Source organism: Notothenia rossii (assembly GCF_949606895.1).
Source record: "Notothenia rossii genome assembly, chromosome: 12".
Lineage (NCBI taxonomy): Eukaryota > Metazoa > Chordata > Actinopteri > Perciformes > Nototheniidae > Notothenia > Notothenia rossii.
The window spans coordinates 5,589,418-5,605,160 of record NC_136911.1 but is presented as its reverse complement, the minus strand read 5'-3'; the positions used below and the strand labels follow the sequence as shown (position 1 = coordinate 5,605,160).

Below are 15,743 nucleotides of genomic sequence, written 5' to 3'. Positions count from 1 at the left end.
CCCACGTTATTGTAAATCACTTGAAAGACTTCCTGTAAAGTGCAACTACAAAACCTTATGAAACAAATGAAGTTATACCCAAATACTACTCATAAGGCGCAAAAGTAAATTGAGAAATATCACAACTAGTTTTAACTATTTCTGAGAGGCTGTAAAATCATGTTAGAGGAAAATTATGATGAATTAATGCAAAGGTATTTTATTAGAGTAGACAGGCTGTCATTCTGACGCGAACAAAATATGGAAATGTGATGTTAAGTTGTCCTTTCTAGCTGAAGAGCTCCACCTCTGGCTCAGTGCGCGCGGAGTGGGCGGTTTCAGAACAAACACACGTACGTACACGCGCGCGCACGCATAATATGGACTGCAACCTGCTGATTCCAGTTAGACTCTCATACAGCCTGTAGGAGCACCGTCACTGAGAACACTTCCACTATTAAAGGGCAACTCTAATCAGTGCGCTACATTGGAAACTTTTATATATTCGGAGTAAATAATCCTCTAAAGTGAAATGGCTTCTTTCAGAGGACTTATGTTGGTGAACTGTGTATCAAACGGTGTCTTTTAGACGACTAACCGGAGCGCTCAGAATAAAGTTTCTCATGGTGCATTTTATCCTGAGGCAGCACAGCGCGCTACGGGACTCAGAAATGAAAGCAGCAGCGACACTATTCTGCCCATTTCTCTTTAGGAAGTATTTCAAATGGCTTGATTCACGAGTCTTTCCTCGCTTTTGATCTGTGGCTGCGACAGATAACCGCACGCTTCGGACGGACTTTGGTTACCATTACGCCTATATTTCACATTTGGATAAGAGACTGAAGCTCCAAGCCAGACACACTTGGGACTCGGGACAGCACCGCGGGACTACACGATGAGCAGCTGCTGGCTTGCCTTGGTCGGATTGTGGTGGAGCGCTTGTTACTGCATGTTCCTGGTCTCGGGGAGTAATTATTCACTGGATGGAAACAACGAGGTGCACCAGGGTTTCATCCACCGGCGGCTGCGGACGCACGAGAAGAGGGAGATGCAGAAGGAGATCCTGTCCATCCTCGGGCTGCCGCACAGACCGAGACCGCATCTGTCACACGGGAAGTACAACTCCGCTCCACTTTTCATGTTGGACTTATACAACACCATATCTAACGAAGAGAAAAGCCAGGTGGAAGGCATGCTGGACCGATACCAGTCCATGCGAACCACCCAGAGTCCTCCTCTGGCCACATATCAAGAAACTGCCTTTCTAAACGATGCAGATATGGTGATGAGCTTCGTAAATCTAGGTGAGTTCCTTGAAACTATTTTTACTTTAACTTTTTTTTGGTGCTTAATAAGGCTCTAAATGTTTTTTTATTGGTAAAGTTGTTAGACAGATACATTCAATATTAAAATCTAATTTTTCCAAATGAAATTAAGCCTGAACAGGTGTTTGGCACAAGCAAGATTAAAGTGCAGGCTCACTATAGGAAAAATATTATTACGACAAAAAGTTGTAAATAATGGGATGATGGCGCATGAATACGGCTCTTTCTTCTCTTAACATAGTTTTTTTTCACCTGTGCCCTTAGACCCCTGGAGTTTATTTGAAACCAAACCTACATTTTATTCCAAACACGGGACGCTATCACACCAGACGCACAGTACGCACGTTCAGTAAGGGATCCAGGACTTGCTCATTGCGTGAACCACACACACTCCCTCTTCTCCTCTCTGCCTAAGACAATCTGATGAGGCTTGTATTGTTTAGGAGTGATTTATTGTTACACCTCGTCCTCTCTCCGGGTAGATTGGCCCTCCTCGGCTCATTTAGAGGACTGACATTCTGTGGTCAGTGTTCCTGTTCAATCTACTCCATGATTTATGTGTTCGCGGGGAAAATAGACCTATCCTCAACAAAACATCAACCAACACCGCTGGTATTTGTATATAGGCGCTATTCCTGCTGTTGACCTCCAGCTCAGAGAGCTGCGGTTTCTGTGCGTAAACTGTGTCGCATTGTTTGTGTTACCCAAACTGATTTGTCTTTAATTAGCTCCAGTGACGATAAAGAGGGACACTTTAATCATAACGAGTTTGGAACATAAAAGCCAAAAGGCCTTCCTTCCATTAGCAGCTCCAGTGTTTACTGGGAGACTCTAAACAGAGCGCCTGAAGATAAACAGAGGCGCTGCCAGAGTCAGGCTCTGCTGGACAAGTAGGCTTAAATCCAGATGGATTGTCATTCTTCTTGGGAACTAAGGGCATTGTCATGATCTGGCCATGAGAACAGTGAGGATGTTTCACTGCTGAAGAATGCAGTTTTCTATTACTCAGGCTCCTATTGAAACAGGAAATCCTTCACATATTTTATCCCTCACCTTTATAAACAATTTAACAATGTCTCAGTACCACACATGAAGAGGAACATTAATATGTGGAGGGAAAAAAGGCAAATGGTTCTCTACTTATTGGTCCTGTGAGTATTGGTGTTGCAACATGCAGTGATGAAAACCAGATACTCAGACGGAAGGAGGCAGAGGCTTTGGTCTCAAATATCGAAGCCCCTCTGTTGGCTTCTGTGTGGGAGTGTGATGGTGGCGGCGTGGTGCTTGTGTGTCTGTGGTTTTGGTATTCCTGTGCTGTGTCAGTTTGGGTTTATACTGCGTTGTTGCACATCTGGCTCTCCACTTTGATTAATCGCGTCCTGTGCATCTTTTGCCGATTCCCTCAGATTTCTGCGGTGACCAGGGATTAGGTTGCCATCTCCTCCAGCCGTACACAGAGTCCTAACCGCCCTGGAGGAGGGACGGCTTCCTCCCTGAATGTGATTGTAATTAATGTTGGACAGGCCAAGGCTCTCCATCTGCTTTGCAAATAAGGTCTTGCACGACTACCGTGTGTCATCGCCATCCGATTAGTTTTTAATGCGTCTCCTGCTCGATTGGAGCGGTTTGTGCGGATCGACTAAGAAAGCTACAGTAGAAAAAGGCCAGAAGCCCTCCTGGGTGGTCCTCTTATTTTTAAAACCAACCTAAAAATCTGGATATCATGTGTGGACAAAGTGAAACTACAAATTAGAAACAAGATACATGAAAGGAAGCGAAGCGAAGAAGCCAAACAATCTGTCTGAAACGATTTTAAAAATATGGGGCAGGATGAACAGACGGCACCTTGCCTGCGTGATCTGTGTTTGTGAAGCCAAAGCAAAGAAGAATGCAGCAGCTCCGTTCACAAATGATCATCTCACTAAAACCTCTCACAGTTTTACATCGGCAAATCCTCCCTGTGTTGTAGATGTGAGAATCTTCGACTTTTAAAACTGACCCACGGCAAATAAAACGATGACAGTGATTTAAGTTTCGGCGTGAACTGATGTCTTTCACAGCCAGCTGCAGCAGTAGCACAGATAGAGAGCTCAGGGGGGATTCCCTTGGGGTTCGGACAGATTTAAGAGCCCCTGTGTTACATCCAGTCTCAAGTGCTCTCTGCGAACCATATGCCTCCCCCCCCCCCCCCCCCCCTCTGCATGATTCATGAAGACGTCTTGTTCAGGCATCCATTCTCCTTAGCTTTCATCACTTGTTCAGAATGACCCATTGAAAAGGAGCAAGTGGTGGAAAACTTCACATCGGGGGACGAGAAGCATATTTTCCAGTTCCTTTTTTTATCTTCTTTCCTATAAAAGCACCTTCATCCCTGTTTGCCTTGCGGACGTCCTGCTTTCCACTGAGGTCTATTGAAGTGACACTGTGTGCTGAATGACTCACGCTGTCTGACACACTACAGCTCCAAACATGTCCTGTTGCACTGCAGGGTCCCCTCGTAATGGCAGCGGTCACTGTTAGAAGTTTTAGAACCTCTAGCAGTGCTATGGAGTGTTTTTTTCTATGAGTCCCTGTCTTGATTATCTCATGCGTACGCCACGTGAGTGATGCCATACACATTCCTGTCAATGGTTTCACACTATTCCACTGATAAACAGGTTGCGGTAATTTTCCGAAATCTGTGCGACTAGCAAAAGCCGCAGGAAGAGTGCAAGGTATAAACATGGATGTAAACAATACAGTGTTTACATTTTGGGAATTCTGCTTTGTGAGAAATGAAATGAAAAGCGTGTGTTTTCATGAGAAACACTGGATGTATACATCTTTTGGTTGTTTACAAGAAATCTGGTAAAGAAGACTGTGTGCAGTTTTAAGTACAAATGCATCTTTTTTTAATATTTATATTTGGTGAGAACTCCAGTTAAAACATCTTTAGTGGAAAAAGGATGACTTATCCGCTTTGCCAGTTGCCAGTCTCTGGTCACAGACCCATAAATCTCTCACAAGGTAATATATTGCTGAGTGAGTGGGCAGACACTGCAAATATTGGTAAGGTGCATCCCAGTAGCAAACAAATAAATGACTTCATTACTCTCTCAATTAATGAGAGTTGACATATTGCTGAAAAATATCTACCGCCACCGCGAGGGCTATAATAACCAGCAAGGGAAAAAGTGCTATTCCTATCAGGCCTGGTTCTTGTGGTTGTGTCAAGGATGCACAGAAATGGCTTCGGTTTCACGGGTCAGAGAACAGGAACTCAAAATGTTGTTCCTGTGTCATCTGCATTTAACTGTGACGAGTTTGCTTGCTGCTGCTCTCCAATGCCAGCCAGAGAGACAGGTGTGGAGGCCTCCCTGAGCCTGGCTAAAGCTCACATTGCTCGTTGGCTCTCATTTAAATCCATTCATTATTTAAAGTCAATCTTTATTCTACTGTTCATGCAGATTTAAATAGCTTTCATGATTAACAGGTGTCCTTGTGTTTTTGTCTTGGTCTTCCCATGCTGTATGCATTCATATGGGTGTCTACTCCAATCAATAACATGGGTTTTATAGAACTGAAGCTGTTTGTTAATGACTTAAAAGCCTTTTTAAGTTTGCAATTTATATATAAACCTAACCTTGACTACAATTGATCTGTGTTGATTATGATCAAGACAAAATGTTTGTTTGTTTTAACAGCCCCTCACTTCGTTCTCACTCATACAGATCATTCAGTAGCTGAACTAACCAGGGATCAGAAACACTTTATGTTACGAAGAGAATGGCAGCTGATTTCAGGGTCACTTCAATTGTTATAATCACAGTCAACAGGTGCTTTCCACAAAGAGATTTACATTTTAAGCCGTCCCAAATGCTTTTGTGTTACCAGAAAGCCAAAAAAACCATTTAAAAACTGCTCCAGTGTCTTAAAGGTTAATCACACATGCCTTCTAGCTCAAATATTATACGATTATGTTATGCTTTCTTTCACTTGTCTGTCATCACTGCTGCTCTCCTTTTCTTATTCTCTTGTCTGTCTCTGCACACCTCATTGCATAGCTATAGCTGAGCTGTCACTACAGCTCTTACCTAAGTCAACAGCCAAGCTTTCTACTAGCCTACCTCCCACACGTTAAAGGCAAACAAGCCAGAGAGCCTTAAGAAGTGGGTTTTCAGGAGATTAGCCGGGTCCAGACAGCCCTGGGCTTATTCTGAAAAGAAGTACCCTTATTAAGCGGCTGTTTTCCCTGTCTTATGATGCATGGCTGCATTTCTCAGCGCCTTAGCTCAGGTAAGCCACTTCCTTTGCTGCAAAACGTGTCCCAAAGCCCCAGCATGATCAAATAATTAGTCAGCCTCCATCAAAGAGTCAGTTGTTTGATGCAGAAGGGAGCTTTGGAAAAATGTCACTAAACCGCTTTAAAACACTTCCTGCAAAGATTTGAAGAACAGAACCGAGGACCACCCGTCACTTCGCCTCAACTTTCAGAATATCGTAAACAATATTAGCAAGAAGTTTAAGTGAGGAATTCAAGATATGCTGCAGCGGAATAAATAAACTTTTCAGAGACATGAACTTGGCAGTTAAAACCCACTTGCGATGGTGAGAAAAATGATGTTAACAAACTACAAACCTCTGTGTTTGTTTTCATCTGTTTACAGAATCAGATATTTCACTGCCGCTACAAGCACACTTGAACTTGCAGTGATGTTCAAGAACGGCCCAAGATATACAAATAATTCTGCTTATTGGGTTACATTGTTTTAAAGTGCTTCCTTTTTCTCCTATTTTGATTGTATTGGTTTGCCAAGCCTTTTGGCAAAACACACAGCCGCCTCGAGAAACAAAGAGTGTTGATGGTGGAAACATCTCCGGTTAACCTGATTATGCATTTTCCAGTCCAGCTTCATGTCTGCCGTAAAAGACGAGGTGTTACAGGACAACTCTATTGTCCATCTTAGTTTTCGCCACAGACCTTACATTGTGTATGAGTGTGTATATCCTTGGCAGCTAGCTATTTTTGTGAGTGTGTGTATACATAGATGGAGATGTACACACACTGTTGGTCCACCCTAGGGTCAGAAGATAACCATTTATAAGAGAGCATTCCATTTACACTTGAAGTCATCTCTGTCACACACCCTGCTCTTAACACCCCGCTACACACACACACACACACACACACACACACACACACACACACACACACACACACACACACACACACACACACACACACACACACACACACACACACACACACACACACACACACACACACACACACACACACCACTCCTCCACCCCAGCGCCCACCCACCCTGATGATATCTCTCCCTCTCACGCCATAACTCCCTGACTTGACGAGATGGCGGCAGAGATTGGGGCTAAGAACAGAGATTACACCTCTTGCCTTGTTTGTACTCTCTGTCCTCATTTCTTCTCCTGTCCAGTCCCATGTCTCCATCCGACATTCCAGTTGGGAGCGATGGTTGCGTGGGATGGAGTGTGACGAGATAAGGAGGTGAAGTGCGGCACACTCGCGGCTGGTAACGATCTATCGAAGGGAGCAGATAACTCTGGCGGAACATCTGATTAGGGCCCGCTGCTCCCATTTATCACCTCTGGGCAAGGAATTTGGTCCTTTTTTTTTTTTTTTCGTCTGCTGTGCTTCAAGCAGGATGAGGCAAAGATTCACTGTCCTTTCACACGTCTGTTGTTTTCTTTGTATCTATCTGTCTTTACACATCTCTTTCTCTCGTCTTTGCAATGCGTCAAATTATTGCTCAAAACCTCAGAGTCTCAGAGCAACAAGAAGTAGACATGATATTAGGCTATTGGCTCGGTAACCATTGATTATAGTGTTGGTTTCACCAGAGAATCATGCTCCAAATGCAGTTTTAAATACGTTTCAAGCCCTAAAAGGAAAAATGATTATAGTGAGAAAAGGCACAATTTAAGTTCGGCAAAAAGTTGAAACAAATGGCAACGTTAATATGAACTCACATGTGTTTGTAAAACTTGCTTTTCACTGTGATCTTATTGTAGTGCTCAGAAAGCCTTTTTAAAAAGTCACAGTGATTGTTTTACTCCGTGCAAGTATGTCTTAAAATTAGACAAAGACAAAGAGTGTGTGTGCCGGTTTACTTCTCCATTGCTCTTCCCTGCTAAGAGCGCCGTAAAGCTGTCAGCCTTGTCTTGTGTTTAACTGTCTGAGGAGGAGGCCAGGCAGACGAGATCATTAACCTGGGAATAGACTGTGTGCTTGTGTGAGGATGTTTGTATATACCAAGTTTGTATATTGGTGAACGAAAGAGACAAAGAAGGAAACGGAGAAGGAAAGATGCAAACAAATTAATCTCTTTGTTTTGATTTTTACATTTTTGCAAGATCTTTGCGTAACCCAAGCCTCAAAACCCGTTGAAAGTTCAAACACCTGCTGTTTAGGTGGATGTGATGAGGTTTGGATTGACTGTATGAAGAGGAACATGTGGATGCCATCAGTGGCATGAGGGCAAACTGCATCAACATGTAGCTGTTTTCATTTGACTTACCACACACATCTGGTTGAACCTTAAATGTATCTTCTGTTTTCAAAGGTGATATCAATGATGCATAGGTGTCAACTTTAGTGATAAGGTACATAATCGCTAACAGATTTTTAAGGGTCAAGTTCACAGCAGTTTGAATTAGAACCTGTTAAAGTGATTGAAACCTTTGTAAACACCGCTCAAGAAAATGCCGATAAGAGTGGGAGACGATACAAAAAGTATCATGGTGCGTATAGCCAATACAAAATAAACAAATGTATATGCTAAAGTTTAAAAATTATTAAATACTTTGTGAATTAAAAAAAACATATACATATCATTTTTTCTTTTTCAAGCAATTGTTTCACTGGCTTATAGGTACACACTTATTTTCTACTCGCCTATTATTTTAGTTCAGGAGTGATATTTCGAGTAATTCTTGCATTTATTTCAATGAAATTGCGTTTATTTATTGGAGATTAGTTCATTGACGTTTTGAAAATCTCTACAATGATACATTTGATGGAACATTAATGTTACATTACGCAGCAAGGGACATGAGCTCTTTTAAGTAAACACTGGTTGGTATGTCTTTGGAATTTCCCGTCCAATCCGGTGTTAAAAAGGTTGTGAACCGCTGAACTCGGCATGTCCTTGTGTGCCCAGTAAACTCCATCCATTATCATAATGACCCCATCGTTTGCCCTGCCCGAGGACTCGCTCTGGTAATGGAGATGAACACAGCCGACAGGAATGGCGTAAATGTCACAGTAAACATTCCTGCAGTCGCATTCTTCAGTGAAGCCACCGGGAAGCCCACAGGGATTTATCTCTAGTAAATAAAAAAGCAGAGGAAGAAAGAGAAGGGGGGGAAGAAAGAAAAAAAAGGCACACCCAAAGGATGCTTGAGTGGTGAGAAACTCTGGGACAGATGAAGGGTGATTTAAAGCCCCGGGTGACCTTGAATGAGCAGAGCAAAAAGGGTGTGAGTGTGTGTTTGCTCTGGGAGCCACATATACACTTTTATGTGAACACAAATGTCTTCAAGAAGATAGTTTATAGTCAAAACAAGTACAAATATGATGGGAATTCTTTTTTAGCCATGCATGCAGTATGTCGAGCGATCTCTCCAATACTTGGTCCAGATATTAATGCTGTCATTTAGGATACATAGTTTGGTGATCTTCTGACTTTTCCTCTTGCACTACCATGAGCTTGCTATATTCAATTTGTATTTGCTAGCATTGCCCAGTTTGTTGGTTCATCTTTGCTAGCATCAGGACATTGCTTTAGGTCTTATGTTTAGAGCAGGGGTCTGCAACCTTTTTGACCAAAAGACCCATTTTGCCCCCTTTTCCACACTTTTTTTTTGTCTGGAGCCGCAACACATATGTGATAGCTTGATAGCTTATAAAGTTGTATATATTGTTACATCATAGACAAAAACTCCAGTTTTTTTGCATTTATTATTTATTACATTATAGAAAACTGTTTACCTCTAATAATAAACAAAGAACTCTTATAAGGAGAATACAAAAACATAAACACAGCACTTGGGGAGTTATGAATATAATTAAAAATGGGCCCACTTTGAGATAAATGAAACATATAGCTGCACCCTTATGACTGAAGATCGTCAGCTGTCTTCCTCTTCCGTGTTGTTCCTCGATACGTAAAGGCTGCAGCACCTTTGACAACTTCTCTCCCCATATCAAACATACCGGTAAGCCAGCATCGTTTGCTGTGAACGCATATAACTCTGTTCACGCAGAATTAAATCCTGTGTTCCTCCGATACTTTTCTTTGATTTATCCATAGTTCGCTCATGGAGCCGGGGGTCAGGTTATTCACCCGCAGGAAAAGGCGCTGGCGCGGGACCGCAGAAGGATGTGACGCATATTTTAGTTGAACTAATTAAAACCGTTTTTAAAAAATATATATGTGTCACAGTATCACCTCAAAATACAAGATACAAAACATTTTCAACCATGCAACAAAATATAAATAGTCCTACAAATATTTTAATTATATTTCCTTCTTATTTTTGTCTAAGCTCAAGGGAGCCAGAGCAGAGGGCTTAAGGCCCAGATACACCGGCCCGAAATCGGCAGTAAATGGGAGTCGGGCCGAACATGAGCGTGGGCACGCCCTATTCGGAGTGGTGTGCGCCGCACCGTCGGGTCTTTTCTGCCGACCTGACGCCTTTTCGGGAACACCACCGGAAGTCGGAAAAAAAGGATAACACTGATTGGCTGTTATGCTAGCGAATCAGTGCATGAGAAGCGTTAACGGAAGTGAGGGAGGTAAACAAATGATTTAAAATGGAAGATGGAACACACACGGACGGCTATTTCACCTCATCGGTTTATAGAGCTCCTGTTCGTTCATGTTTTTAATGGACGAGAGTGAAAATGGAAAGAAAAACGCTATTTGTTGTTTGTTTATATCACGGAGTCTGTTCTTCTTCTCCGTCTTCCGGTTGTTCCGGTTGTTGCCTCTTTTGAATGATGAATACACACTAGCGCCGCCTGCTGGTAAGGAGAGTTATTGCCACTTACGCATACGCAGTTCATACGTGCTCGGCTCGGATTTGCGGTGTGTTCCAGTGCGCCAAGTCGGCATATACGTAGGAGAGTCCGGCGACGCAACAGTCGGTGTCGGCGTCGGCGACTTCTCAGGTGACTGACCGGTGTATCTGGGCCTTAACACATGATGATGTGTTAAATTGTGTCATTGCTTTGCTAGAACCTTCTGCACAGATGTGAACCTGTTGCATTGAGTCTGACATGTGGATGCTGGTGTCAAATCTGAGATGGTTTCGACACTGCATTTTGGTCCAGTGTATTTCTTTTGGAATGTTTAAACAGGCAGTGATTATTAAAGTCTGTTTCACATGTGTTGGAAATAAATACTCACCCAATCTAATCATTAGAAAAACACACCTCAATAAACATGATGAACCCAGTTAGGTCCACAATAACTCCTCATTTGACGGTGATAAGTGTGTTAAGGGGGAGCTTTCCCTCAAAGGTCAGGGTCAAGGGTTAGGGAATGAATGTAATCTCTCAATTTAATAAAGGCTACACAAATAGTATGCAGCCCCGTTTGTGTGGATTTGAATGAACTTGTTAGACGACGAGAACTCCCACCTCGTTATACGAGTCAAGTCTCCATCACATACTGGTGAAATAGAGAAAGCTGCACCCCTCGGCCCCTCACAAGTTCCCAGGCTGGTCTTCTCTCTAAAGAGGACATGCCTGAAATAACAACCCTAGGTCCACAGTGAGAAAAAGGCCCCATGTGAGCGCAGATGCTCCTGACCCTGCCGACCAAGTAGCCTCCCTTTCAACCGCGCTGCTGCTGACAAATTTACGAGCCCTAGGCTGACCCGCGGGATGACTTTCCAAACATGACACTGACAGGAAAACAGTCAGTCAGTCGGTTGGGATGGAGGGAGGCAGGGTGGAAGAGAGCGAGGAGAAAAGAAGCGGAGAAGGGGGAGAGTGGCAAGACATGTAGATGCTGTGTTTTATTTTGCATGATTTCCATTAGGCTTTCCTATTTTGAAAAAACAACAAGAAGAGAGTAGTTTAATTTGTTTGTCAGTGGTTACAACAGTGCAGCAATATGACCAGGGGTCAGGGGTTTGACTCCTAAAGAAGCCACCCATAACAAAAATGTATCCACTCCCAGTGCTGTGAGGCTTTCTGGATGAAAGGATCTTATCACTAAGGATGTGCAGGGGAAACTCTACCCAGTCCTTCCTCCTGTACGGACACTTTCCACACCTCCTGGATACCTTATCTGACTGACTGAGAGTTTAAAAGTCCTACATAAATCCTTTTCCAGCATTTTTTGTAACATATATCTCGATGTTTCAGTATCAGCACCTTCTTCATTGTTATTCTCATACTGTACAATACGGTCAGTATTTGGATAACTCTTCTTCTTGCATTGCACACGCATGTACTGTATAACATCTCAGATGAGCTGCTGGCCACTTTCAGAGGAATGTATCTGTGACATTCATCTAAGTAGATAGCTTCTGTTTGCTTACTTTTCTCAGGCCTTTGAAGTGGACAGACAGTTTGGTTGGTTTACCACTTGTGTGATCACATGTTGGTGTTAAATCTACATCTGAGCTAGAGTCATTTGGGTTATTGTTTTTGTCTGTTGCTGTTTTATATGTATGAATAGAGTAGATAAACACACCTCCTTCCACACATTGCTCCAATTTCCACATCTATATATTCAAATCAAAAATCAAAATATTTTTCAAGTACGCTTTAGAAACACACTGCACTATTTCACAGCATTGTGTCTTTCGAGAAAGTTCCTTCTGCTGTATCTCGTTCTTAAATAACACATTTTAAAATTTAGTTTGGATTTTCATTTCTAGCTTTCAGCAAAAAGTCAAGAATCATGAAGAAAGCCAAGTTCTCTGCACCTTCGTCCCACCTACACTGTGTTGACATATTGGGCATATTATTAGAAACATTGATTATTTTGTTCTTGATTTTCATCAAGGCCCACCTGCTTTATGAATATCCAGGTGTCTGGTTACCGTCGCTGTTTTTGGAGCTGTGCCTGTGTGTAAAACAAGCAGTAGGTCTTACATGTAAGTCAGCCCAGGGGGAAGATTGAGGCCGGCCCAGACTGATTTATCAGTGGATCATATGCTCTGCCTTTAAGCCACTGAAATGCGTTGTGGTTACCACTGACTTTCCAAAGGGAATCACACTGCGGCTCGGCTGTCTTCATGACAGAGAGAGTGTAGGAGAAAGAAAGGCAAACCGAGGTGAGGATAAGGAAACATAGGAGTAAAGAGGGAAGAAAAGATGTGCAGGGGCATAGGTGGTGGAGGTGTGCAGAGAGGGAGGAAAGTAGGCCCAACATCAGCATCACAGAGTGAGCTGGCCTTCTACCTTGTGGCTGTGGAATGCAAAGCCACCAATATTTTTGACTTCCCCATTTTGAAACAGCTGCGTTTCCCTTTTTCAAAGATATTTTTTCCTTATTTATCGGATCCCTCAGGAGAGATCCATCTCCTGGCCCTGACACCGGCTTCCTCCTCTAAATCTCGGACCAGACCGGCGTAGCTCAGACACACACGTATACACACACTCACACACCTGCTGCCCGAAAGTACATACTAACCACAGATCACTTTAGCAGGCCTCTTTACTGCCTGCACTGCTGCACTTTCATAAAGGCATACTAAAATACGACACACACATTCAGGCAAAGCAGATAAAGACACCTGAAAAGAACTGATAAACACCTTACATAGTAAAACCACTAATACTTACACACACACATACATATCTCTGTGTGAAGAAACCTCAGATGGTTTCCCACAACTCCTGACAGGCCAATAAAATGAGATTCTTGATGACCATCATCACTGAATTGACACACCGTAAATAAAATGAGTCTGGTAACATTTTCAAACCCACAGAAATGTTTTGTTTTGCTCAAAATGGACTCGCATTAAAAACGACGGGAGTTCATCTCTGTTTGCGGAATATTCACTTATTTTTGAACGGGGGCGAAGCTCTAAAGCAGTCGAGGGAGCCGTTTCTGAGAGGGCCTGTGGTCACGACCCAGGAGGAAAGCAGTAAGTAACCATCATCAGTCATATAAATCGCAGAGGAAATGGAGCCCAACGTCAAGGACAGAGACTATCGTAGGATGAAGGAACAAGATCAGAAGTTTTTTTCTTTTCAAACGATCAGACCCCCTTTATGCCATGGTCAATGATTTCCCTAATAAATACTGACTTTTATGCATCTTAGAAAACTATTATGACTCCACTTGTTATCCTACATTTGGTTATTACATTTTGTGACCAAGCAACTGTCAAAGATTGCGTTATTTTTCGTACATCGCTGACAGATTTGCTGCAACGTCTATTTTATAGCAGACCATCGTAGACCCCTGCTGGCCACCCGACTTTTCCCCCTGAATCTTTTGGCAACCAAAGGACAGTAAATCCAGACAATCTGATCAACTCTAAACTGTGTATCTTTTAGTGTGCAGTGTTCCGTAAGATTAATGATTCTGGTTTTGGGATTGTTGTTGTTAGTCACATATGTTAGACGGTGAAGTGTTTGGTGATGCTGGTTTTGTTTATGACTGCGGTGTTTGGTTGCATTTATTTTCTTCTTCGTGTCTATATGAAACTGCCACTAGGATCTCGGCCAAATCGGCCTCCAAAGCAAACAAGATGTCGGAGAATGAACCAAAATACCTTATGCAACAAACTCCAGTAGATATGTTGAGTTTTTTATCCAAAGCCAACAAGCACCATGGCTCAATTGAGTTTAATATTTTTTCAAATTGTTATCGTAGCGTTCTTTCTCATGCGAAATTGCAGGACAGAATCCTTTGTTTTGTCCGTCGCTGAAGGTTATAAAGACTAGAAATAATGTGTTACATTTACCCCTCCTACAATTATTGTGTGGCTTTTTATTAAACTGGGAAATAAGTCGTGCTCTTTCCTTCCAATGAGTATTCGAGAAGTTATCTGGCCCTTCCGTCTACACGTCCTGTGTGAGGACTGCCGATCTAAGATGACCATTCATCTGACCAGAGGCTGTTGTGACAGCTGCTCTCCTGTTGAATTACATTTTTATTAACATCCCATAAAGGGGAAACAAAAAAAATCAACTTTGTATATTTTCCAGCTCATTTCTTTCCTGATTTCATGGAATTTCCTTATAAATGTGAAAAAGATGTTGCACCGTCTTTTGTCGACAGCTTATTGGCACGAATTGGTGTCCAATGAAACCAACACTTGTTTTTACAGGGACTTTTGGGGAAATCACAACTGGCCATTAATGTCAATGAGGGTGTCTGTGGCCATTTAGACTTGTAAGTGTTCAAACAGACACAAATGGTGTATGAAGATTGATTATAGACATGGGTGTAAAGGTTGAATATGTTCCTGCACTCACAAGGCTACTCCCTTACACACACACATTTGACTTGTTAATCCTGTAAGGTCCCTGATCCTTGTCTCCAAACTGGGGTCTCAGCAATTGAGCAAAACTCAAGCTGCACCTGCAACATTATATTTCGACAGGTTTTATTCATTAAAAAACAAAAGCCATCTATGCAAGCCAATCATAAGCAAGACTTTCCAATGGACCTGCAGTTTGCAAGCAAGAACCATCACTTGAACTTTTGACACATTTGTGCAATGTTGGTACTTTGTTGCATTTCCTTTAGTTTTATACGAAAATGCAGGCTTTGGAAATACAATTTTTTGTTGTTGTAAAACAGTGCCTCACATTACATTGTTTCTTCTTTGTGGTGTCCCTACTGTGTTTGTTCTGAGCCTTGATGTTTTTACAATTGTAATTTATTTTGTTCACATTTCCTTTTTTATGTATTGCAACATTTATTCTCCTATTTTAGTTTGACTATTTTCGATACTTTATTGCAGTGAATAAGGAGCATAACTAAATCAGGAAAAACATTAACATGCCCTCCTTGTTTAAATGCCCCCTGCAGCCGAGTTAGTGGGTCCACATCTTAATCCTTAGTAATAGTGCTTGAAGAGATGGAATAAAATCTCCTATTGACACACAGGTATGGCACGTCCAGCTACCTGGAGGCCAACTGGAGACTCAACAGAGAGCTGATGACTGCTACCACTCAGCTGTCAGTCTACCGAAGGCAACAAACTGAGACTACTCAGTCCAACAGCCATACCTTGGATATCTATCTGTTAGCAAAGCCCCAACAGAGGAGCAATTAAAGCAAATTATCCGCCTACCCACGGGGTTAGACACACACGCACACAAAAACCCACACACATTGCACACGAGCTAAAAATCTCAAAATAACAAAAGATAGATTTGTGTCCAGACTTCATTTTATCATTTTCTATGGAATGCAGCACAGTGGTGATAGAGCTTTG

The 15,743-nt window shown here is 42.4% G+C and overlaps 1 protein-coding gene across 1 annotated transcript in view; it reads left to right on the top strand.

Moving 5' to 3' along the window:
* The first annotated feature begins 404 nt into the window (after window positions 1-404).
* The window catches only part of bmp6 (bone morphogenetic protein 6), a 38,779-nt gene continuing 23,440 nt past the window's right edge, over window positions 405-15,743 (top strand). The window contains exon 1 of the mRNA XM_079660954.1: window positions 405-1,283. Within this exon, the coding sequence (XP_079517080.1) occupies window positions 875-1,283 (409 nt within the window). The 5' untranslated portion in view covers window positions 405-874. The remainder of the gene's footprint in view (window positions 1,284-15,743) is intronic.